The sequence below is a fragment of the Bubalus kerabau genome, chromosome 22 (assembly GCF_029407905.1).
Source record: "Bubalus kerabau isolate K-KA32 ecotype Philippines breed swamp buffalo chromosome 22, PCC_UOA_SB_1v2, whole genome shotgun sequence".
Classification (NCBI taxonomy): domain Eukaryota; kingdom Metazoa; phylum Chordata; class Mammalia; order Artiodactyla; family Bovidae; genus Bubalus; species Bubalus kerabau.
In genome coordinates, this window is record NC_073645.1 from 29,946,505 (window position 1) to 29,972,894 (window position 26,390).

Sequence of the window (26,390 nt, forward strand, 5' to 3'; positions counted from 1 at the left end):
GATCTCATGACTCCTTAAGATAGCCTGTTGAATTAATAAATAACCTACTGCATAGAAAAGTGTTCCTTTTACTAATCCAGAATTCCCCTTCTCTCTCCTTCAATATATACTTTGATGGCTTCAATGGCTTAGAAATCTAGCCTTTTCAGACTGGAAGGAAAAACAGGTTATCTATTATGAGTTCCTGATAAATAACGCCCATTCAAGATGTGTTTCAATCTAAAGGTTTATGTTTGTACATATATAGGTATACGTATAGTCGAGAATTTCACTACCTTGTGTGCCTTTGTGTGTGTATGTGTGTGTGGTATGTATGCGTGTGTGCACACTAAAATTTATGATATCCATCTATTTTTGCACACAAGATAGAAATATGTTCAAGACAGTGTTGGTCCTTAAGGAACTTATTTTTTAGCAAGAGAAACAAATGAAACAAAAAGATAGATACAAAGAACATACTAAGCGCTAAGTTACTTAATAATAACATAATATGCTATTTTTGATTCTCAAAATAAGATATGGAAGAAGGAAAGTAAGCTCTGGCAGGTGAAGCAGTTTTTCAGGATCACCCAGGTAGTAGATAGTGAAGCTCAGATTAGAAGCTGCCTATGATGGCTGTAGGGCTTCCCTGTTGGTTCAGACGGTAAAGAACCCGCCTGCAATGCAGGAGATCCAGTTTCGATCCCTGGGTTGGGAAGATCCCCTGGAGAAGGGAGTAGATACGCACTCCAGCATTTCTGCCTGGAGAATTCCATGGTCAGAGAAGCTGAGTGAGCTACAGTCCATGGGGCTGCAAAAGAGTTGGACACAACTGAGTGACTATTACTACTGTGTTGTTTCTACTAATCCTACAAACAGGCCTGTTACACGACCAACACTGTGATACATTACATTTTATTTGTGACATGATCACATTTAAGTTCAAAGGAAGAGATTCTTCCTGCCTCAAAAAGTAAGAAGCCAGAACCAAAGAAGGCTACATAGTAGAGGCGGTCATCAGTCAAAGGACATAACAGTCCAATAGTGTGATCCTAATAATGACAAAGACCCTCACATTCTTTATATTTAGAAAAAATATCCTGACACATAGTAGGTATTAAAAATGAATCACTGCAAAAACAAACAAACAAAAGGACAGTTTATCCCCAGGTAGGAATATGTTTAAAACCATAGACATAAGAGGTATAGATTGGTACATAGACTAAACAGTGCTTAGAATTACTTACTTAGCCTTTAAGATTTTGGCACACAGAATGGGGAGCATGGCAGAAGGGTCAGAAAAATGTATATTGGAGCTCAGGTTTGTAAGAACCAGGTTACATTCTTATTCTTCTTAATGGTATGCTTAAAGCCATGCGAAATAAGACAAATACTTGACCAGGGAAATGCGTACACGGTTCCTGAGGCAGTAGTATGATAGGAGGAGATGGATGGAGAGGCTTTTTTACTGTTCCTAGTGGGAAGGAAGGTGGTGCTGAGTCAGTATAATGTTAGGGAGAATGGAAGAGCAGCTGGCAGGTAAAACTTCCTGGAGGTAGAACCTGTGGGACTTGGAAACCCAAAGATTTAAGAGGAGGTGAGTACAACGGCGGAGTTGAATACGACTCTAAGGTGCTAAGGCTAGGATACAGGGAATACAGAAATATGAAAGCCTATAGAAAAAGCTGATTTTGAACGGTGGGATGTCACACTACTGCCCCACATAAAACTGAAAGCGAGTGATGGTGTTATTCTCTGCAGAAAATGACTGGCTTCACAGATCTGAGTGGAGACTACAGCAGAGCATCTTTAAAAAATAGCCGTAACTCTATCTAATCTAATGTTATAAAAATCATATTATATCTCCTAGTTATTTTGATAACATAGAGTTTCACTTCATATACATATATATGTGTATATATAAGTGTGGGGGGTTTTTTTGTAACAGCATTAGATTTTACCCTATTTTCAATTTGCAAAACCTGGGAAAGGAAAAGTAGAGAGAGTTCTTTTATTATTGAATCCATTAAATCCATCTGAGGAAAGAGAAAAGAGTTAGTTATCTCATGCCTTATCCCGTTCAAGTCCCTTTTGTGAGAGTGGCTTAGAGGTCTTAGAGATGCTGGATTGAATGCCAGCACATCTGAAGGAGGAAGAGGTAGGGTCATGGTGACATGGTAACCTGGTGAATATAAAACAAACTGTCAAACAAGGCAAAATAAAATGCTGAAATAGGCTTGGCAGCAATATTCAACAAAGACTAGATGATGAGTAGGAGTGATATGAGTCAGAATCAGAGAGGAAAACTACTTTAAGTCCTGGAGTGTTTTCTGATGGTAGCCAGATATATTAATGAAAGTTTATGGATATGCCTCTTATGCCTGAGGTTAGATGAAAGGACCCTGGGTAGGAGCTGATGACCTCATGTGTAACTGAATCACTTTGCCGTACACCTAAAACTTGCACAACACTGTAAACCAATCATATGCCAATAAAAATTGAATGCCTTTGGAAGCAAGCAAACAAAAATAAATAGAAAGAGAAAACTGATGATTGCAATGAGCCCCTGCATCAGGTAGAGTTAGAAAAAGTTAGACCTTATTTTTCAGATCCATGAGCCAATATTGCTTTTTTTTCCTCCTTAAAACAGGTTTCCTTTTTCTATTACATATTTTGAAGAAGTTTTGATCAATAAATTACTTCACATCATTGTTCTGGGGATTGTTTAAAACAACATATGCAAAGCACTCAGCACAGAGGTTGGCATACAGTAAGTGCTCAAGAAATGAGACTTGTTGCCAAAGACGTGGGATGGGAAGTCATTGATACTGACTGACATTGAACCATAGGGACAAATGAGAATGTATAAACTTGCTCAAACACACTGAAAATGGAGCCAGAAATATTCCTGGATCCCTCTGCTACAATACAGCTGGCATACACCCCCTGAGGGACATCACTGAAACAAGGATGGCATTCTAGAATAACAGAAGGTTTACTGTCAAGCCGACTCTTAATTTTCATGTGTGAATTAGTTACAAAAAAAAATATGTAATCCGCCATTTAACTGTCTCTGTTTCCAGCCAGCCCCCTGTATGTCAGAACAACATAATCAATATGTTGCTTGAATAAGGTGGTATGCTTAAGCCTATTTAAATTCAGTGAAACAGCTCTAAGACTGCCTTGTCTTTTGCACAGATAATAGATTGCAGTAGTGGTTCAGTCACTAAGTTGTGTCTGACTCTTGTGACCCCATGGACTGTAGCCTGCCAGGCTCCTCTGTCTACGGGATTCTCCAGATAAGAACACTGGAGTGGGTTGTCATTTCCTTCTCCAGGGCATCTTCCTGACTTAGGGATCGAACCCAGATCTCCTGCATTGCAGGCAGATTCTTTACCAATTTACTAACAGGGAAGCCCAATAGATTGCTGAGTGGTTTATAATGAAAACTACCTTCCATTCCTTTATCCTAAATTTGAATCATATTCCAACAAACCATATTCATCAACTTCTTAAATAGTAAACTTGGTTTCTGACATAAGCTTCACTTATGCAAGGCATGTGGGTACCACTGATTCTCCTTTCCGCAGTCTTCTTCAGTATTAAATGCAATACCTTGGTTTTTATCTATTAAACTGTTAGAAAGTGTGTGTTTGTGTGCTAGTCATTCAGTTGTGTCCGACTCTGGGACCCCATGGACTGTAGCCCTCCAGGCTCCTCTGTCCATGGGATTCTCCAAGGAAGAATAATGGAGTGAGTAGCCATTTCCTTCTCCAGGGGATCTTCCCCACCCAGGGATCGAACCTGTGTTGTCTGTGTTACAGGCAGAGTCTTTACCGTCTGAACCACCAGGGAAGTCCCATTGAACTGTTAAACTAACAATTATTCTGGAGGGATACAAGGGGTTCACAAAGAATCAGACACAAATGAAATGACTGAGCACACACATAACGCTTGAATTTTGGGCTGATCTTTACTGTTGCAAGCAAGAGTCATGGATCTAGATAGACCAAGTTTCAAAACTTGGTATACTACATATTATGTTGCATAAACTATATCACTTTTCTATTTCATCAACAAGGGAATAAAAATCCCTACCCCACAATCTTGTTGTGAGGATCAAATGGTGTGACTTATGTGCCTTCAAGCTAGGCTACAGCAGTATGTGAGTTGAGACCTTCCAGAGGTAAGACCTAGTACAACCAGTGCAAGTTCAACGCGTGAGGCAGGGCTCCCAGGGCCGGTGCTCTGTGACACCAGGAGGTGTGGGGTGGGAAGGGGGCGGGGGGCTCAGGACTGGGGGGACACATGTATACCTATGGCTGATTCATGTTGATGTATAGCAAAACCCATCACAGTATTCTAAAGCAGGTATTCTCCAATTAAAATATATAAATTAATTTTTTTAAAAAAAGAAAGAAAAGACAGAGGAACCAGAGATCAAATTAGCAGAGAAAGCAAGGGAATTCCATAAAAACATCTACTTCTGCTTCACTGGGCTTCCCTTGTGGCTCAGCTGGTAAAGCCTGTAATGTGGGAAATCTGGGTTTGATCCCTGTGTTGGGAAGATCCCCTGGAGAAGGGAAAGGCTACCCACTCCAGTATTCCAGCCTGGAAAATTCCATGGACTGTACACTGCATGGGGTCACAAAGAGTCGGACACGACTAAGCAACTTTCACTTTTTCATTAACTATGTTAAAGCCTCTGACTATGTGGATCACAATGAACTGTGGAAAATTCTTAAAGAGATGGGAATACCAGACTACCTTACCTGTCTCCTGAGAAACCTGTATGCAGGTCAAGAAGCAACAGTTAGAACCTTACATGAAACAATGGATTGGGTTCAAAATTGGGAAAGGAGTACGACAAGGCTGTGTATTGTGACCCTGTTTATTTAACTTATAAGAGAATACATCATATGAAATGTCTGGCTGGATGAATCAAAAGCTGGAAACAAGACTGTCAGGAGAAATATCAACAACCTCAGAGATACAGATGATACCACTCTAATGGCAGAAAATGAAAAGGAACTAAAGAGACTCTTGATGAGGGTGAAAGAGGAGAGTAAAAAAGCTGGCTTAAAACTCAACATTCAAAAAGCTAAGATCATGGCATCCAGTCCCATCACTTTATGGCAAATAGATGGGAAAAAGTGGAAGCAATGATAGATTTTATTTTCCTGGGCTCCAAAATTACTGCAGATGGTGACTACAGCCATGAAAATTAAAAGATGTTTGCTCCTTGAAATAGAGAGTGTATTAAAAAGCAGAGACATTGATTTGCCAACAAAGGTCCATATAGTCAAAACTATGATTTTTCCAGCAGTCATGTATGGTTTTGAGAGTTGGACCATAAAAAAGGCTGAGTGCAGAAGAACTGATGCCTTCAAATTGTAGTACTGCAGAAGACTCTTGGGAGTCCCTTGGACTGAAAGGAGATCAAACCACTCAATCCTAAAGAAAATCAACCACGAATATTCATTGGAAAAATTGATGCTGAAGCTCCAATACTCTGGTCACCTGATGCAAGATGACTCATTGGCAAAGACCCTGATGCTGAGAAAGACTGAAGACAAAAGAAGAGGGCAGCAGAGGAGGAAATGGTTAGATAGCATCACCAACTCAATGGACATGAATCAGAGAAAACTCTAGAAGATAGTGAAGGACAGGGAAGTTTGGCATGCTGCAGTCCATGGGGTTACAAAGAGCTGGACATGACTTAACAACTGAATAACAACAAAATCACGTACCTGGACGACTGTAGTTACTTAGCAATTACATATCCCTATTCTGGAACATTATCTTACTGACACCTAGCTCTCCCATCTTATCTTCTCCCTAATGAAAATCTATCTTTTTATTTTATGATAACAGAATCTTTTTTTCTTCCTTTTTAGGAATCTTCTCTCCTCCATCCTTGAGCTATAGTTTGACTGAGACTCTATACCACCTCCTATTTCAATTCCCAGAAAAGATATGTGTCTGACCTACATTAGTAATGAACCATCTTATGTAACTCTGATCCAAGCCAGACTACTTGGATTCAATCCCTGGAAATGTGAGGAAAGAGGCAGACTGGTTTGATGGAGTTTCCAAACTGTCAGACTGTAAGACTAAATTTGATGATGTCCATCATTGCTATAATAAATGGTGAAATCTAACTTGAGAATGAAGCCAACTTGGGGGAAAAACAAAACTAAGAGATGTAAAAAATCAGTTAATATTACTGTAAGCCAGCAGGGACTCAATACAGTTCTTAGGTATCAGGCATATAACCAATTCACAAGAAACATCTCATTTAACTAAGTAGGCATTAATTATCTTCACTTTACAGAGGGGAAAAAAAAAGAGGCACACAGAACTAAACTTACTCATGACTCCTTACTTAGTAAACAGCAAAGCTAGAACTCATACCTCAGTATCTCTAGCCCCTTAAATTCCCAGCTGTACTGCCTCCCAGCATAATTGATTTCTGATGTAGTAAAGAACAAGATTGTTATAACAGTTAGTTGAATAAAAATACACCTATTCTATTTAAGGCAGTATTGTGCTAAGATACATTTTATAAGATGCCCTAAACATGCAAATCAATTTTGGAAGCAATTTAAACTCCTCAGAAGAAAGTTCATATGTATGTCTGTATGATCACCATAAACATAAGGATAAGTTCTTACATTCCAAAACTGCTTTGCAATTACCACTGACTACTTCCAGGGGTAGGAGTACTATTGCCACCAAAAATAAAGATATGCCTTAAGTGCACTAGGTGATGAGGAAAAGATATGAATTCATCTTCATTTTTCTCCATGGGAAATGCTATGTTATTATCCAGGGTCACATATAAGTTCAGCACTATAAAAGTTCTCCTCAGTCCCCTCTACACTCCCACAGCCAGGCTTTAAGCAGAAATGATTAAAGAGAGCTTCTTTCAATTAAGCTTACTGAATAGTCCTAGATAGCACAATAGTTCTTATATAATAATAATAATAATAAAAACTGATTTCCAAGAGTCTAACAAATATTGCTTCGATTGACACCTTTCTGCCAGCCGTAGGAAGATCCTCAGAGTCAGAAAATACAGACCATGTGGCCAGAGACCAATATATTTCATCAACAGTCATGTGCACTGTGCAATTTACACGGTCTCATGCTTTCTCTGGAAAGTCCAGAGGGCCCACTTTCCAAGCCCAGTTGGAGGGATACACACACAGGCATGGTGGCCAAGAGAGCCTTGGGTTTTCTACTCATCTGCCTAAAACAGGCCAGATTTCCAGAGTTCATAGCTCCAGCCCAGAAAAGTTCCAAGAAGTGGCAGAGCCCATTGATTCAGTAGCTTATGGGCTCTGAAGCCATTCTGCCTGAATCTTAATCCTGGCTTTGCTGCTTTCTGGCTGAGTGACCTTGGCTAAATTATTTAACATCTCCATGCCAAAGATCCCTTTTCTGTTAGGGATGATAATGCAAGGCTTACTTCATAAAATTGCTCTGAGGATTACATTGCTTAAGTTTGAATAATGCCTATCACAATGTCAGAGCTTGAATGGAGAAGAGGTCTCTATTCCCAAAGGCAGAGGAGGGGTATCATTTATTTCACTCAGCAGGCAGATTAATTAGAATTTATATATGTTTTTATAAAGATAATGATATGACATGTATTACAAGGACTTGGTATAATATTTGTATAATAAATAAAATTTGTATAACAATATTTATATAATAACATTTGGTCACCAATGGAAGATCCCCATTCCAAGAAGAAATAATGGGTTTTCAATTACTACCAGCCAAAGCAATGATGGAATTGTTTTTCATCCCCAAAATGTGTGTAAATTAGCCCTCAGTGAGCTGGAAAATACTGTGTACCATGTACCACTTGACATGGGAAATTCTCTCATCTCACTTTCTTTTTTTTTTTTTTTGATCAGTGTTTTTCTTTGTTTCTGTCAGTTGGAACAAACTTCTCTCCAGACTTTCATGAAGTTTTTACCTTCCACTGCTTGGTCCATGTGCAAATGTTTTCAGTTACTTGGAAGCAGGACTTAAAGATCAGTCTCTCATGCTTTCTCATTGGTGAAGCATTGACTCCATTTCCAGGTTAACTTAGGGGAACCACATTGATTTATTTTAGTCTTTATTTATTCCGTGCATATTATTATTTATTTATTCTATGAACATATAACACCCAATATAAAGGAGGAAATGAAAATAAACAAAGCACATGGACCCTCTTTCCAAAAAAGTGACTTTATAATTTATAAGGAGATGCACATGGAGATACAAAGTGTCTCGTGAATAAGAAACAAAATGAATAAGTGAGGAAAAGAAGAAATGCTAATCAGAAAAGGGAGATTCAGTGACAGTTAGATCTGTTTTCCCAGAGAAGGGAGAAGCCAATTTAGATGCCAAAAACAAAGCTTCAGTCATTCTTGAGTGGAAGCAGCAGTGAAGAGGTGGGTGAGTTCTATGCAACAGAAACCCTATTTAGTTAACAACGTCTCTGTGATGGGAGAAAAGGTATCTTTCCGTATAGAAGTCTCTTTGTGTTATCTTTGAGCTAGTTTGTTTGCAAATGACTTGTCTTTCACTTTTTCAGGCAGTTTCACTAGTGTTAAGAGATTTATCTGTTCTCTGGCTTTCACCTCCCACAGGAGTCTTAGGGCTGTGTTTGAGAATGAGAAAAATAAAAATGCATTCCTCTTTGAAGTGAGAGAATTGGAGTGGTGAAGGAAGCTATTAGGTACATGGAAGTTGCAAGGCTGATGAAAGATAGTGTGATTTTAAGAGGAATAAAAGGGAGGCAACTTTCACTGTCCTGGTTGCAGGAAGCTCACTGGCTTCTAAGTCATTGCCTCAGTAATTCTCAATGATGTGAACAAAGGATATTTAAACTCTTGTTTGAGCTAGTTCCACAGACCACTGTTAATACCAGCAGAAATCTTTAAGTAACCTAGATGTCTATTCCATAGGCAGGTTAGATAAATTAGGGTAAGACAGAATCGCATCTTTTATATGGTTTAGGCTGTAAATTCAAAAGAGATTGATAAGTAATATCAACATTAACTAGAATGTTTTGTATTTGCACATGCTTAGGTATTCATAGAATGTTTATGGAAGGAGAAGTGAGAAACTGGAAACATTGGTTGCATACCATATGATGAAAAGAATACTTAAAAGAGTCGAAATCAGGAATCGGAAGATGATCTGCTTTTAGACTAATTAAGATCTAGTTATTTACACTGAAAGTCTTTAATTTGAACATGTATTATATATGTGTATAATGCTTTTAGTAATAAAAAATCACTATTAAAATGTTTTAAAGTGTCTGTCTTAAAGTTTCATCAAAATATAACAAAACAACATTTTCATCGCTCTTGCTGCCATTGATCTCATTTTTTAAAAGTAATTTATGATACTGCTTTAACAATCCCTTGCCATGTTTACCACTCCAATGTCCCCTTCTGCCCTACAGAATGTGGGTATATCCCAATAAGAACAGACTTCATGTGAGAGCTCTGGGTGGGAAGATTCCAACGCTCATTTTCCCAGGTGATATCTCCATTTGCTAGTAAACAGAGTGAGACTTACCAGTAGAATCTGTTTGGAACAACCGCTTCCTGGATAAGCTGCCACCTTCTTCCAAATTCAGCAGAGCTGTATAACTGTAGAGAAGACAAAATATTCAGCACCAGGACGTCATGGTACACTGAATGCATAAAACATGATTCACTGGATTAATGATAATGATAATAATAATAACCTCTTCCATTTATTAATCACCCTTCCTTTGCCAGATGAGTGCCCCATGTATCATCTCTATTCTCCATATAGATCCTGCAAGACATTGATATTTCCATTTTATAGTTGAGCAAACTGAAGCTCACAAAGATTAAGTGATTTGTTGGAAATCACATGCCCTCTAAATATTAAAATAAATTGGGATTCATACCCCATTCTGCCTGGTAAGCTGTATTACTTGCCCTGGAATATGCAGACTGTTGTCTGAAATACAAAGAAGTCCAAAATCTAGACCTGGATCTCAGAAAGCCAATAATATAACCCAAATCTGACAAAAAATAATGAGCAATGCATGCAATCACCAGATGAAGGAATTCAAAGGAAGGGGATTCAGAAATCAATTAGGGATGCTTCTGAGATGTATGGTGATTCACCATGGATGTGAATGAATGGCAGAATTCAAACTGACAGATAAGACAAGCAGTACTCACAAAGGGAATAGCATGGATAAGAAGTGAGAAAATCAGGGATGGTATATGAATAAATGTGGCTTATCAAAGGTACATGTAGTCAAAGCTATGGTTTTTCCAGTAGTCACGTATGGATGTGAGAGTTGAACCATAAAGAAAGCTGAGCACCAAAGAACTGATGCTTTTGAACTGTGGTGTTAGAGAAGACTCTTGAGTCCCTTGGACTGCAAGGAGATCAAACCAGACCATCTTAAAGGGAATCAGTCTTGAATATTCATTGGAAGGACTGACGCTGAAGCTGAAGCTCCAATACTTTGGAGACATGATGTGAAGAACTGACTCATTGGAAAAGACCCTGATGCTGGGGAAGATTGAAGGCAGGAAGAGGAGGGGACAACAGAGGACGAGATGGTTGGATGGCATCACTGACTCGATGGACATGAGCTTGAGCAAACTCTGAGAGTTGGTGATGGACAGGGAAGTCTGGCATGCTACAGTCCATGGGGTTGCAAAGAGTCGGACACAACTGAGCGACTGAACTGAACTGGCAACTTGAAAAGGCTTTGAATGGCAAGTTAGGGAGAAGAAAATCCGGTCCTGCTGCAGAAGGAGCCAGTGATATCTTTTTACACAGAGAATAGAGGAACTTCAGGCTCTAACAGCACCCCACATGGACTAAGCTCTTACTATAATTCAAGTGCTTCTCATGCATTCCTTCATTTAATCCACTTACCATCCCTCCCAGTAATATATAAAGCTATTATGGCCATTTTGCCAATGCTTACACAGCCGGGGAGAGTTCAAGTCCATTTGCTACAGTGCTCTCCAAGGGCAACCACAAAGACACACTGCTCATGACCCAGGGTCTAACCCTCCGCGTACTCCTTCCCCTCCAAGTGTCTTTCTTCTCTTATGTCTTGTTCTTCATTGTTGGCTCACTCCTACTCCTGCTCCTCTCCAGTGATCTCACAGCACCATACCCAGGATAACCTTTCTTTGTGTTGTTGTTTTTGTTGTTCTTGTTCTTTTGCTTCTAGAAGTGTCCTCTGATGGCAGCCCAGAGATTCCTATTGCTTGAGGCATTCCGGTTCCCACGGATGTTTGGCCAGATGATTTGAAAATATCATTTTGGAACATCTCCTTTCTGGTGTGTGCCTTGTCTGTAACCCACTCACATCCCAGTTATCCACCACTGTGCATGCCAGATCCCACGGTGAATGGATGGTGAGTCACTGTGTACTGAGTACCATGACTGTCCGCCCTCTCCAGCCTCGGCGCTCCGTGGAGGGTCAAATGACTCAGCAAGTGACTCACCGCGGCTGCAGATGTACCAGGCATGTCCAAGAAGTCAGCCAGCTCAAGTGAGGATTTACTGACCCTTGGAAGAGCCTGCTACGACATTGTGTACACTGGACCAAAACACATCCTGAAGTCAAAAAAGAGGCTGAAGTATTTGGCTACCAAAGAGAGGCACTCACTTGGCCCCAGCTACACAGTATTTGGGCATTCAGCCAAGAAGAATCTGTGACTTTTCCTTTCAAGTCTTATTATTTTTCCCTGCCCTACAATCCCTGTTGGGGGGAGGCTTCCTGGGTACATTTCATGCTTGATTCATTTTAAGAGTGCTGAGGAGAAAGGGGAGACAGTTCCCCTCATAGGATAACAGAAGACACAACAACATCTTCCCTCTTAATTCAGACGCCAAGCAGACAGAGGGTGCATGTCCTGCTTCCCACTATGTCCCGAACACTTGCATTTTAATATTCAAACCTGGATCAGAACAGTGTTCATTTGATCCTGAGTGTCTGTGGCTTCCTCTCCTCTTGCACCATCTTTTATTTTTTTTAAATTAAAACCCAGAGCTGCACTGCTTTCTATGAGTTCAAAGGGAACAGAAATCATGCCACTGTGTATGCCTACAGCTATTTATAAATGCATGTTAGTATCTATATTTATATACAAAGATTTATGCAAATGTAAGAGAATCAGGGTGGTTTGAAATAATAATTCTGTGTGAAGGCTAGACTCATATATATTCTGAAAATCATATATAAATTCTGAGCTCTCCTACAGCTACACCAAGGGATTGCTACCTCTGTCTTCACGTAGAATTCATCACAGTGAGGAATTGTTGGGGGCCAGCATCTACGTGTGTCTGTGTGTGTGTGTGTATGTGTGTGTTTTCCTCTATGTCTTTTTAAATTGATCCCTCTAGGCTTGGATTCAGAACCTGTGGACCAGTCAGGTATGTCCCATGATATTTGTTTTTATCCTCTTCAAGGAGATGCTTTGTTATTTGTGAGCATCTAGAGGCCCCTCAAGCAGTGGGTACATCAAACAATCCAATAAACCAAGCCTCTCTTATTCAGTTCAGTGACATTTTTTATAGTTTCCTATCTCAAAAGGTCCCCTCTCGTGTCTTCTCCCTTTTCCATTCACACCTGGGCACATGCCCCCTGCCATGCCTTCCCTGGTGCTACCCATTCTGGCAGAGAGGTGGCTTCAAGGCTTGCCTACCACAATGCCAGTCTTCTTTTTAGGTCCAGACGAGAGGACATCTTTTCTATGAACCCTCTCCTACACACTGAGATTTTCTAGGGCCTCATTTCCAAAGAACTATGGTACAAGAAATGCTATCAAACTATAGTCCATATATTTAACTTTCTTAGTAGCCTTTCAAGAGAGCCTTTTATAATGCAAGACAGAAATCCCTACCCATCTAAACTCACTCTAAAATAGCTGAGATCATCCCTTCCCTCTCTGATGAGATCACAAAGTTTTTATGTGTCTGGAATTCCATCTTTTTGTATCTATACAGTGCCTTGTACATAGTAGATGACCAAGGGGGGGAAATAAAGTATTGACTTTACATCATGAAAATTCCCTAGTGATGGATCTACCTAGTAAAACACTCAGGTTTCCCAAAGAATAGACAAAGGTAATTTAGCAGAGGACGATGTTTTACTTCCATGGATCCACAGCTAGAGGCCTGTACCTAAAACCAACAAACAAAACTATAAATATCAGCACATTTGAAATTCCCAAGGACTTGCAGCTAGGGTCTTATATATTCACCCCTAGAAAGAGCTGCTCTGTATACGCCACCTACTACTTCAAACCTTTCCTCTCTTAAGAATTTAATTGTCCAGCCTGATGTCACACCAAGAAAAGGAGAAAACAACTCACAGCAATCCAAGTTAATGTGCTCATTAAACCTGCAGAGTCTGACAGCAAAGTTTTCCTCCACAAAATAGAGAGTGCTACCCAAGCCTTTTTTTTTTTTTTTTTTCCCCACCCAGTGACTGTCTCAGCCACCAGTGGAAGGCTTTCTGTGTAGAATGAGTCAATGTCCTTTAATAAAATTCATAGTGGTGGCAGCACCCAAATAAGATTTATTTCCCTCCCTGTCTGTCTCCAGCTCCAAGGTTTCTTTTGACTGTCAGAACACAGAACTGAGATCTATCATTGGTACCTGTCACATCAGAGAAAGCATCCACAGCTTTCTCCAGCAGTGCCAAATCTAGAGAAAGAGAAGAGGAGAATGATCAGGGGGCAGAAAAGAATATCTGAACTAGTTTTAGGAGAGCAGTGCTTGTCTCTAATCCTCTGTCATGACCTCCCCAGATGCCTTCTTGGAAGGGTTTAGATCTGTTGTTTTGTTTTGTTCTTTTACTAATCCTGGTACAAAATATTAGCAAAAAAAAAATGGAAGGAGTAGACATTTTAGAAAGGGAGAAGGGAAGGATTCTGGTTAACAAAAGAATGCAAGGCAGATGATTCTTCCAGTTTAGAATCACTCTAAACTGGCTGAGACCGCCTCTCCATCTCAGTAAATGTAAGTTAATGAGCACAAACTCATTGCTCATCTAAGCTTAAGATGTATTAGCAGCTCAAGGTCGAACTCTCCACTCTGTTATTACCCTAGCGTGGGCGTTTTCAACACTTCTTCCTGCCATGTTCCTCCCCTGAAGAGTTAGTCAGTCCTTCTTTCCTTTTTTTTTTTTTTTTTTTTGATAACTTGATCATCATCACATTGGCTTGTTTTCTTGCCATCTGTCTTTGTCTGCCATATGAAGAGTGCAGATAAAAAAGGAATTAATTGCAAAGGATGCAATTTCAAGGGTTGGTTTTATTACCAGCTTTCAACCAAATGTACAATTCTCTCTGGTGCCGTCCTGGAGAGCTGCAAGTTGGCTGAGGGGCAAAGGCTCCAATGGAGAATAAAGAGGAAGCCACAGGGGGACAAACAGCTTGGGGGTGGGCAAGAGTGAGATCCACCAACTGTGCTCAGGATTCTTAATCGACAGCAAAATAAGAAGGGCTGGAAGAAGGTGGGTATGAGAGCAGCTCCTTCTAATTTTCATTTTCCATCTTCTTACCTTTCACATTTTGGCTGAATCGCTAGCAGAACAACGTCTTTTTTTTTAATAGAAATTCAACTTCCTTGTGGTGATGCAAAAGCTTGCAAGCACTGTTGTCCCTGGAAAGTCTTCTCAATTGTTCTAAATCAGATCAATGCAGCCCCTCATTTTATAGCATTAAGACAGGGACCTATCGGGAATTTTCTTTTGCAGCTAGGAAATCAGTGCAAGGATATCATTTGGCAGAAGGTAAGGGTGATAGCATGTTTCAGTCTTTGAAAGTGAAAGCTGCTCAGTCAGGTCTGATTCTTTGTGACCCCATGGACTGTAGCCTGCCAGGCTCCTCTGTCCGTGGGGATTTTCCAGACAAGAATATTGGAGCGAGTTGCCATTTCCTTCTCCAGGGATCTTCTCATCCCAAGAACTGAACCCAGGTCTCCTGCATCGCAAGCAGATTCTTTACCATATGAGCCACCAGGGAAGAGTTTCAGTCTTTGGCTGATGGGTTTGGATGCTTTCACCACAAAGGTTCCCGTGGTGATTTTCTCATTAGGAGGCAGGTCCTGGGTCTCCTCCACATGGTCTCCTGCAGAGGCTTCCAGGTTGGAGGAACACTTCCTGCGGTTGGCTCTCTTCAAGGCTGCCTGCTCCCTCCCCTCTGTGGCTCTGCCCTTAATAGTTTCAGAGGCAGGAGGCTTGCAAATTGCCTTTCCTGAAAAGGCTGACAGAAAACCCTGCCAGTTCTATTTGATCTGCCTCATCCTAATACCACCCTGGGGGTGGTCTGGGTACAAAGCACTCAGTCACCTCATGACTCTCCAGTTCTCACTGCTGTTACTGCATTCTTTTTAACAAGAAAAGAGATGGGGCCTTGAGGACTTTCAGTAAATTTATAGTGCCAGCCCTGCGGCATTGCAAATATCAAGCTCCTTCCTCTACTAGCCTCCACAGGAAGAAGAGGAGGAATCCAGAGAAATCCATAGTCTTCAGAGATGGGCTCTGAGGCTCTGGTTGCACAGCAAAGAAGGCCAGAGTACACTCTTAGTGGGAAATCACATCATAAGGGACCTCAAACTTCACCCAGTTCTGACACAAGTCTTCTCCTTGGCCAGTGGGGACAGGAATAGTTACAGAACCATGACGACCTTCCCAGACCAGCTCCCCCACCTCCAAGAGATGCAAGTTCCTCAAAGAAAAGGCTAACTTCTCAGCATCTGTTATACATGATATGTAGTAATGTGTTATAGTTTGTCCAGATTGCTGTGGTGGCTTATGTAAGACAGTAAAAGCAGGAAGTCTCCCCAAGTTCTCAAGGTGGGACTGGGAAAACAGTTAAAATCTCTCAGTATGACAATGTGAGGAAAGAGTGTTCCAGGACAAGTGGGTCAATCTGAGCAAATAAACAGAGCAGAAAAAGTTAAAGTGAAGTCGCTTAGTCGTGTCTGACTCTTTGCGACCCCATGGACTGCAGCCTACCAGGCTCCTCTGTCCATGGAATTTTCCAGGCAACAGTACTGGAGTGGGTTGCCATTTCCTTCTCCAGAGCATCTTCCTGACCTGGGGATTGAACCTGGGTCTCCCGAATTGCAGGCAGAGGCTTTACCATCTGAGCCACCAGGGAAGCCCGAAAAAAAGTTAGAGCGGTGTCTGTTCTTCTTTTGTCAACTACGCGAGACCCAGCTTGGTGGGGGTGGGTAAAGGAAAGTGAAGTGGGAGCAGAGGCTATAAACACAGCCTGGGAGCAGGTTGGGTGAAGGCAATCCAACCAAACTTGTGGGGAGCTAATGGAGACGGGACTCAACGACAATGAGGTCAAAAAACAAGGGCCCCCAAAGCTTTGTTGATGGAGTGAGCAGGAATGATGACATGTCAGCAGCTCCATCAAATTCTCCCGAGGTTAGATTTATCAAACCTGTCACTGGCCATGCCCCAGCTGGCAATGAAGTCTGTCACATGCCCCACAGTCCTGTTTGGCAGGACTGGGGGGATTAAACATATGAAACTTGGGTGGGCTGGGCAGCAAGGGTCAATAGGTGACAGTGGACAGTTCAACTTGTGGCCATTTCCTGTGCTCCCAGATCTGGAGGTACTTAGGGAAATTTGCAAAGGGAATCTTAGCCTTAAAGTTTCTATAATATAGATGTGGAAATAGAGAATAGATAAAATAATTAGATGCTAAGCATCTATATCACAAACCCCCATATCTACACACTGACAAGAAAAAATGAATAGCTCTCAATAACCATGTAATTGTCCCATTATTCAAATGCATAGATGATGAAACTTAGCAAGTTTTGAGAGATAAAAATAAGCAGGAGGAAAAACTTGTTGCTTGGAACATATTGGAAGTGTGCTTACGTAAGACAGATCCATCAGCCGTGTGGAGATGGGACAGAGGGGAGAGAGCAGTTAGCAAGTGGCTGAGCAGAGCAGGGAAGAGATGGGTGCCTGGATGAGCAAGGGCCCCTAGATGTGGGAAGGAGTAAAGGGAAGAAGAGCAACAACAATAATAACAATAAACAAAATTTTAAAAAGAAAAAATCTGACCAGGACTGAGCATAAGAGAGGGTCATTTCATTTAGGTATACTTATATATATACACACACATACATGGGTTTGTGTGTGTATTCTATTTCAGATTCTTTTCTATTATAGGTTATTTCAAGAAAATGACTATGACTCCCTGTGCTATACATACACAGGCAACTATAAATTTTGTCTTAAATTTGAATGATGGGCTTTAGAGACTTCTCTAGAATATGTAAATATTTCATCTAATCATTCCAAGGACTACTGATTTATTTTTATTTATTTCATTCCAGTTTTTAATTTTTCATTGAAGTATAATTGGTTTACAATGTTGCGCTAGCATTTGGTGTACAGCAAAGTGATTCAGTTTTATTCATAAATACATTCTTTTTACATACTCTTTCCACTATAGGTTATAACAAGATTTTGAACATAGTTCCCTATAATATATAATAGAAGCTTGTTTATCAGTTTTATATATAGTAGTGGATATCTGTTCATCTCAAACTCCTGTTTTATCTTTCCCCCACTCCCCTTTCCCCTTTGATAACCATAAGTTTGTTTTTTTATGTCTGTGAGCCTGTTTCTGTTTTGTAAATAAGTTCATTTGTGTCATTTTTTAAGATTCAACATATAAGTGATATACGATATTTGTCTACCAGACTTACTTTACTTAATATGATAATCTCTAGGTCCATCCATGTTGCTGCAAATGGCATTATTTCATTCTTTTTTTTATGGCTGAGTGATTGTATCTGTGCACGTGTGTTTGTGTGTGTGCGTGTGTGTCACATACCTTATCTATTCATTTGTCAATGGACATTTAGACTGCTTCCATGTCTTGACTGTTGCAAAAGGTGCTGCTATGAACATCGGGGTGTATGTATCTTCTTTAAAACAATTCTGTTTATTTTGGGCTGTGCTTGGTCTTCAGGCTGCATGGGCTACTCCCTAGTTGTGGTACATAAACTCCTGATTGTGGTGGCCTTTCCTGTTACAGAGCACAGGCTCTGAGGCACGTGGGCTTCAGTAGCTGCAGCACAGGGCCTCAGTAGCCGTGGCTCCCAGGCTCTAGAGCACAGGCTCAATAGTTGAGGCACACAGGCTTAGCTGCTCTGTGGCATGTGGGATCTCCCCAGATCAGGGATTGAACCTGTGTCTCATGCACTGGCAGGCAGATTCTTTACCGCTCAGCCACCAGAGAAGCCCCATGAAGCGTATGTATCTTTTTGAGAGTCTTTTCTGGATAAATGCCCAGGAGTGGGATTACTGGATCATACGGTAGTTCTATTTTCAATTTTTAAAGGAATTTCCATACTGTTTTCCACAGTGGCTGCACCAATTTACAGAAGGAGTCACTTCTGAAAGCTCTAGTCATTTTGCTGGGCAAGGGGAAATTTTACACATAGACCCCTGGGACCAGAGCTGATGCAAGGTTGCAGGAGGTGAGCAGGGCTCACAGTGCTTGTGACACAAGCTGGCCTGCTGAGTCACAAGGGACTGGTGGCTGCCCGGGAATCAGCCAGGGACAATTCCCTTCTTGCTCTCCCTTCCTCTGTTGCCTGATCTTCAAACAGCAGTTTTCCCTCTGCTGTGAAACTCAGCTTTGAAATGCATACTACAGCATCTGTCAGAGGGAACAGGTCTCACAGTAGGCTGGACATGGGCAAGATGGCTAAACAAAATTGAAAAAAAAAAAAGGCAATTAAAGAAAAGAAAATATCACAATGGCTTTTCTAGGGAGGCAGTGTTTGGTGCAGTGAGGACAGAGTATGAAGAGAATCAAACCTGGATTAGACTCCTGGCTCTATCAACCACCCTGGGGAATTTTCTTAACCTTTTGGAGCCTCAGATTCCCCAAATATTAAATAGGCATAAAGATAAAGTCAATGTTTCATGTAAGAAAGAAGTTGAGGAATCAATGCGAAAAGCCTGGCAGAGGGCTTACTATGGAGTAAAGGATCAGTGCTAGTTCTCAGCCTTTTCTCTTCCTGCTAATCATTGCCTCCAGCCTGAATTGCCCACAGACCCTGAAAAAAACAAGGAATGGCAAGGAGAAGCAGGTGTGACTGCTATTTTCTTCCTGACTTTCAGGAAGCAAGGAAGGATCCTAGACAACACTTGCATGTCCCTTGCCTCTGAGGTTGGATACTGCTTAGCTTGGCTGCTCCTGAAGTAGCTGAGGCCGTCTGACTTTGGACCACAAGTCTTATTCTGGGACATTTTCTCATCATGCCTGCAGCGAGATCAGCAGGCAGGCACTGAAATTAAGCAAGTCAGGTGAGTGAGAGCCTTGCCGATTTGAATTTGTGACTTTTCATCTGATACTATTTTACAGTACAGGATCTGGTCATTTCAGGAGGCTGGTTTCTGACTTCTGGTTTCTCTTCCTCTTGCCAGCTATGAGATCCTGGCTGGGCCTCTGGGTCTCTTAGACCACTGAGTGTGCCATTTATAATTTGTACTTACAATATCCTCTTATGCTGAGGAGAGGAAGTTGGACAAGGTAACATTGAATTTTTTTTAATATGAAATTCAGAGTCATAAATTCACAAAATGCGTCTATTTATAAGGCCAAGACTTCCTTCTCCCCAAACCACTCCCCTCGTGGCAACAGTGTTGGTTACAAACACTCTTGAACACGAAGAATACAGGAAAATGTCAGTGTCACTGGGTTTCTAAAGGACCACTCTGAGAGACAGGTTTAAGAAAGAGGTCCATGTCCTCTTAGGATGTCAAATGTCTTTCAAAGTTCCCCAGACGGATGCCTGGATTTAAGAGGCATCTTAATCCATTTAGACAAGTGGTGGTTAGAACAGATCAAAAAAGCTAGCTACAAAACACACAAGCAAAAATGTAATTTATTTGAAAGAAAGTAAGCTCAAATAGCTACCAAAGAGCATAATTCTGTCTGTCCAAACCTTAGCCCTAATCACTCATTTTAAAATGTCCATTTCTTCTAATTCTCACAGCCTGTTTTTTCAAAGTTGGGAATAGATAGATCAATCTGCTTTATGTAGCAACTGAAAAATAATGATACAACCTGGTTAAACAAGTTAGCTAAGGTGAACACAGGCCTTCTGTGTTTGCATAGGATGACATTTCAGCTTGAGAATTTGTTTTATAAACAAGCATTGGGGTTGACATTTAGCAAGCTCCCTGGTTTCCAGTCTAATTGCCAGTTTTGTACTTGGATACTTAAATTACTAACATATTCATGAGATTAGAAATCAGCTCTGACATTGGGAAATTTCAAGCACATGGAAATATTGCCAAAGCAGCATGGCATATAACACTGTACATATTTCTTGTAAATAACTGAGTGCCTTTTTACTTAATGCAGTGCCTTGGGAAACGTGATGGCTTTAGGTAGGTTTCAGTCTCCTAAGTGTTTGTGCTCGTGCAGAAATCATTTGAATATCCCCTGGGGGCTGAATTTGAAGGATCTATTTATATTTTATTTCAGTCTTGCCCTTTTGACATGAAAGGGCTGCTAGGTCTATTCAAAAACAAATAGAGTTGCTATGAAGGCAAATACTTTAATATTTAATGGCATATTGCTATTACAATCAATATTTTCTTAGGACCAAATATCGGGTTCTTGCTTGCTCCATTCATTCTGGTTCAATGGTACCTTTTAGCGACTAAGAGTATAGTCAACGTTGACTAAAGTATCTATAACTTCTCGTATGTGGGGAAGACAATCCTGGATTACTGCTAAGGCAGCCTTGTGTCTATATCTCGTTGGGCCACACCAGGTGGCTCTCTCTCCTAGGTCTTTGAATAACCATGTGCCAGGCTCTGTGTTGAGTGTTTTGCATACATTATCTCAGCATCTTCAAACAGTCCTGTGAGCCAGGTACTATTATTACTTCCATTTCACAGTTGGAGAAACTCTAAAAGTTAAGTGACTTGCTGAAGGTCACACAGCCATTCGCAGGGCCTGACAGAGGAGAGAGCTGATGTTCCTGCCTCACTCGCTGTGCTTTCTGTCACTGGTGAGAAACTAATATTACAGAGTTTTGGAAACTGCTGACATCTCTTTCTTGTTGAGCAGTCATTATTTCCCAGGGAATTTCTAGCATTCAAAGCAGTTGTGATTAGCAATGGCCTTCTGTTAGTGCCCAGTCAGGAAAAGTAGAAAGGATTAAAATAAATAAAAGAAAGTGTTGTTTTTGTTTGTTTTTAAAGAAATACATATAAAACTGTTTAAATAAAATTTCTGGACTCATATAAAGAAAGAAAAGAGAAAACTAAAAGCAGTTCTTTTAAAAATGTACTATTATGCAAGTTACTAAAATTCTATTGTATGCCCTCAAACATACTTGCAGTATAATTTTCCTTTTCTATCAATATATGATTTTACTCAAATTCAGTCTTCATTTATATAGAGAATGTCGCTGTTAATATTCAGGGTTTCAATTATTTGTGAAAAGGGTGTCCTTATTAAAACACGTTCTCCTCTTAACAGCTGTGTCTTCTGTATATCCTACACATATTTACCAAAATCCTGAAGGTGAGGCCACTCTGCAAGCCTGAAGATTTCTCATTTAATTCATAAACTTTGATAGTTTGTAATATAGAGGAGAACAGAGATTCTGAAAGCTCCCACATGGATTACTTGGACTGTTGACTCATACGGCTTAGGAACAAGTGAGACCATACAAACTCATGAATATTCTAGAATTGCCACTAAATGAACAGTGACCCACCAAACTGTCCTAAAGGTCTTGTCCTCCCTCCACAGAATTGATCACTCATTTGGATACATTTTTTTTTTTAATTCACAAAACAACCGAACACCTCCTGAAATAAAACTGACAGGAAGATCCATGAACAAGAGGAAAACAAAGATGATGAGAAAGACGGAGAAATAAGAAGAAAAAAAAAGTGATTTAGGGACTAATATAAGGCAGCAGATGAGGTTCACTTGCTCTGCACAGTTCTCTGCTTTAAGTTTTTGAGTTTGTTACAAACAATTTACAAATATCACATTTCAAACAAAACAGAATTACTCCTCTCGAAAAACTCTGAAAAGTCTGATGACATCAGATGAGTCTTTCTTGGTGTCAAGAACAGTAGGCTGAAGCTGACCAAGACCCCCTACCTCGATCCACCCACCCTCCTGAATGCACACCTGCTCCCCAGTCTCCCACAGCCCAAACCCAGCCGCTCCGTTCAGTCAGATTCTTGCTTGTCTGTGGAGGAACTGAGTTTGTGGCCTAGAAGGACATGGGCATCCACAGGGTGGGGAGAAGAAGCTGGCTGTAGAGGACGGGAGAAAAGTGATTCCTTCTGCTCATGGTCGGGGCAGCAGGTAGGTCTGCAAAGCTGCCCAAGGAAAGGGCCTTGCCAGTCTCAATAAGCCAAGCTAGAGGGTCTCTCCTCCCCAGCAACCAGGCAGTCTGAGCCCGGGGAGTGTTCACATTGATTTCACAACACTGCAGACCCTCCCCTGTACAAATCACTCCTCAGTGCAACCCCTAACAGACAGGCCTCGAGCCCAGCGCCCCAGGATGGTCAGCAGAACTGATTTAGATGCCTATTCTTACAAATTTCTATTTTTCCTTTCCTTTCAGTCACATCTGCGTCTTGTTTTCTCTCATTTCCAATGTTTCCCAACACATCATGTTTAGTGAGGTGTTTAAGACAGACTGAGAGATGCTGTTGGAGGCAATGTTTTATAGCACAGTTTGTACACTAGTTTATTGCCAAATTAAAATAAAGATGTAATCTGGCAGACTCGGCCGGCTGCTAAGCCTTGCTTGGGTGGTTTCCTGCACTGAGGCAAGAGGAGGTAGGGAAACATGGAAGGAAGGGGAAGCTCTGTATCTTTGTTTTCCCGGCTGCTCGGTTTCCAAATGCAAAGACACGAAAGCTATGAGCAGAATGTTTGGTTTGCCTACCGCTTAATTACAGAAATAACAAATAAATAAAGGAGCACGAGATGGTTGGTGCTTCTGGAATAAACACCGCAGAATTCTTCATGGCATCCACAGTGACTCACTGCTGGTTTGTAAGAAGCTGAAAGGGTGTGACTGTATGTGATGGGGTTACCTTGGCCCATTTGGCACAAACTTTCCATAATGTCTATAACGCTTATTTTTCTGAAAATCTCAGGGCTTTCCAAAGGCACAGCCTCACATTCAGAGCCCAAGGAGTCTATCACCTGTGTCTAGACCACGGAAGTCCCCCAACAGGGCTTTTTAAGAAGGCAGGTTACTTCTTTTAGAGCTTCAGTGGGTCTAAAGCCTTTTCTCTTCAATTATTCTAGTGGTGGCTGGAGAGTCATGTGCTCATTCAAGAAAACTTTTACCTCTTGGCAACCACCTAGATATTGAATATCACAGGTAGATTTCTTTATCCAAGAAAAAATAAGAAAAAAAGGCTAAAATATCAAAATATCCTGGTTTTATGGATTTCAAGGGCATTTGGCTATACACATTTCTCTCTGATTAAAAGCTTTTCTTTTTTTTTTTTTTTTTTAATCTGGCTTCCTATGGAATTGATGGCCAGTAAAACTCTATCTTGGGCCAGAAAGGACAATCTGTTCAACCAAACTCTTTCAAGTCCCTTAAAATGCTCACATCAAAAAACCTCTGCTGAGAGTCCAGACACTCAAGATGAGATGCAGTCAGGGCAGAGCGCCGCGGCCCATATGGACTCTCTCCTGTGAGCCAGAGATCCAGACTGTGTCCTTGGGGCTCTCAAAGCCTCATTCACGGAAGGAGAAAGAAAGCCATGGCAGGAAAATAAGGGAAAAGTAAAGGTGGCTGCATATTCAAAAGAGGAAGTATGCTTCAAAAGTCTGACAGCCAGCGATGGGAGAGAGGTGAGGAGGTCTGTGCGCAGGGGAGCTCTAATGGAGCTGCCACCTCTGTGCTTTCTAACCCACAGTCTTTCACCACAGACTGATGGGAAATAGCACTCAGCAGAGTGAATCCCAGCACTTAAGCCACCATCTTTGCTGAGAGCTCTGCAGCAGCAGTGACTGTCAGACACAGTGATGAGCAATACTTACATGGAAGAATGAACGTTCCTGTTTCCAAAGTCACTCACCCGCCAACACCTGCATGGGGCCCTCACTGGGGCCTACTGCTGCCTCTCATTGGAGCGAAAAGCTCTGCGGTTTGCGGGTCACTGACAGCTGCTTTTCCATATCATTGGCCCACTGGAGTGGCCACACATCTTCCCCACTTGACTTTAGGCCAACTCCACCAGCTCATCAGATGACTGCACCCCAATCCCCTCATTGCTAATGCACCACTCCTCATTCTGTGATTCAAACCCTGGCATATGGAGCCCTTTCCCAACCCCTACTTCTGTTAGTGGGTTTCACATTATTCTTTGTTCCCAGGATCATCTCTCCTTCATTCTCCTCTAGAGAAAGAGAGCTTAGCAGATAGGCTGGCTTCCACCCCTTTGGTGATATCTCCAGACATCACCATCCATTCAGTAGAACTCTGCTAACTTTTATACTCAGATTCCAGTCGCCTAACTTAAACATGTGATACTAATGAGTGTTTTCCCCTTTGGGGAAAAATCTCAGATTTTTGGTTTGTCAGCTACATACAGAAAAAAGACTGTTAAGCCTTCCTCTACCTATAAAATGACAGAATTCATTTGGTCTGGTCCAGACCAAGAATTCTATGATATCAGCCTAACTGGTCTTCTTGGTTTTGACCTCATAATGCCTCAGTTCATCGTAATACTACTGCCAGATTAATTTTTTGTAATCTATAGCTCTGAACACATAAATCCACTGACCAAAATGTTCAAAAGGCTCCTAATTGGAAAAACAAGAATTATTTTTCCTAACAGTCTAAACAGTTAAAAAAAAAAAAAAAAGATTGGGTCCAGGAGTACATGCATAATTAACTTTCCATAATTTCAGTTTCAGCCAAATCAACATATTCACAATCCTGTTAACATGAGTTTTCTAACTATACAAACTTACATTATTGTTTATGACATTCCTCTTGTGTAAAGTGTGCCTCTCCAAAAAAAGAAATATGACATATTCATTAAAGTCCAGGTGAAATCATTTTATAAGACCTCCATCTCCTAAACTTTGGGCTGCCAGTTTCATAGAATCCATCCAGCTAACTCTGATTGGGTTTCTACTATGTGTGAATGAAGGCTCTCTCTGCCTTGTTAGTCCCTCTTAGACTACTGAACTCATGTGTGTTTATTTTCTTTCCCTAGGTTGACCAAATGCTTCTCGATATAGCTATTTTATACCAACAATGCCCCACACTGAGCACGTAAAACAGAGCCTAATCTTTTTTCAGTCTCAGTGGAAGTGCACCTGCAATTATAAGTACCCACACAAACACATTTTAAGGCAAAGAAGGCTGACCCCAAGTACCATACATTGGCTGAGTAGGGCTCCCACACGCCCTAACTTCTCCAAGGTAATTCACTCTGCCACTGCGGTCATGGGGCTGCTGTCTGAAGTGCTGGCACATGAAGGGTTACATTTTTGGCCTTTTCTTCCAACACAACTGCAAAGATGCAGAGTTTTCACTCAGCCAGGTAAATCTGGCCCTCACTGTGCCTCTGGCATCAGGGGAAAATTAACCAACTGTCAAATACAATACAAAAGCCCAGTGGATTAAATGTCTAATACTCTGTATTCTGAGCTGCTCAGCTTTGCCTCTGGTAACTGCACCATCCTGGACCAAATGCATGGTGGCTTGACTCCAGGAATGAAATTGTACATTCTGCTGAAAGGGGAGCCAGGCTGCTCAAGAGGAAAAAATACTAATTGCAAATCTTTTCTATTTTTAGGCTAATGTGATTTTATTTGGCAGTAAGGGCAGCACGAATAAAACTCCAATCCTAAGAATTTTAATTTGCCTCCTCAAAAAATGCTCATGTTGCTTAGAGACCTTGAAAAGTTGCTAGTATCATTCCTCTCTCATCAGGAAGAACCCCCACACGTCTATACCAGTCCAGATGGATAAAATCCTCAAACACCCTCCTCACTCAGCTAAGTCCAGTATTTCTTTAAATATACGTCCTTTGTAACTTACAAGTCCTCTAAAGAGAATGTTCAGAATGACCTCACTGAACCATGCATTTCACAAAAAGCATTCCAATATTTTAGCTGTGTTCCTTTTGACTTTTTTTTTTTTAGGTTTTCTCTCACATTTGCCTCTGTATATTTTGTTTCTTCTAATTCTAATCTGATTGTATTTGCTCTTGTCAGCCTTATAGTCTACCTGAAAATTTAAGTTCCTTAAAGCAGGGGCTATATGTATTTTATAACTGTAGCCTGCTAGGCTTCTCTGTCCATGGAATTCTCGAGCAAGAA

General features: G+C 41.0%; 1 protein-coding gene across 5 annotated transcripts in view; it reads right to left on the reverse strand.

Annotated features, from left to right (window-relative positions):
• Nucleotides 1-26,390, reverse strand: part of SORCS1 (sortilin related VPS10 domain containing receptor 1) — a 579,121-nt gene that overhangs the window by 172,856 nt on the left and 379,875 nt on the right. For all 5 annotated transcript variants that reach the window (XM_055560720.1, XM_055560719.1, XM_055560721.1 and 2 more), the window contains one exon: nucleotides 9,565-9,638. In XM_055560720.1, the coding sequence (XP_055416695.1) occupies nucleotides 9,565-9,638 (74 nt within the window). The remainder of the gene's footprint in view (nucleotides 1-9,564; nucleotides 9,639-26,390) is intronic.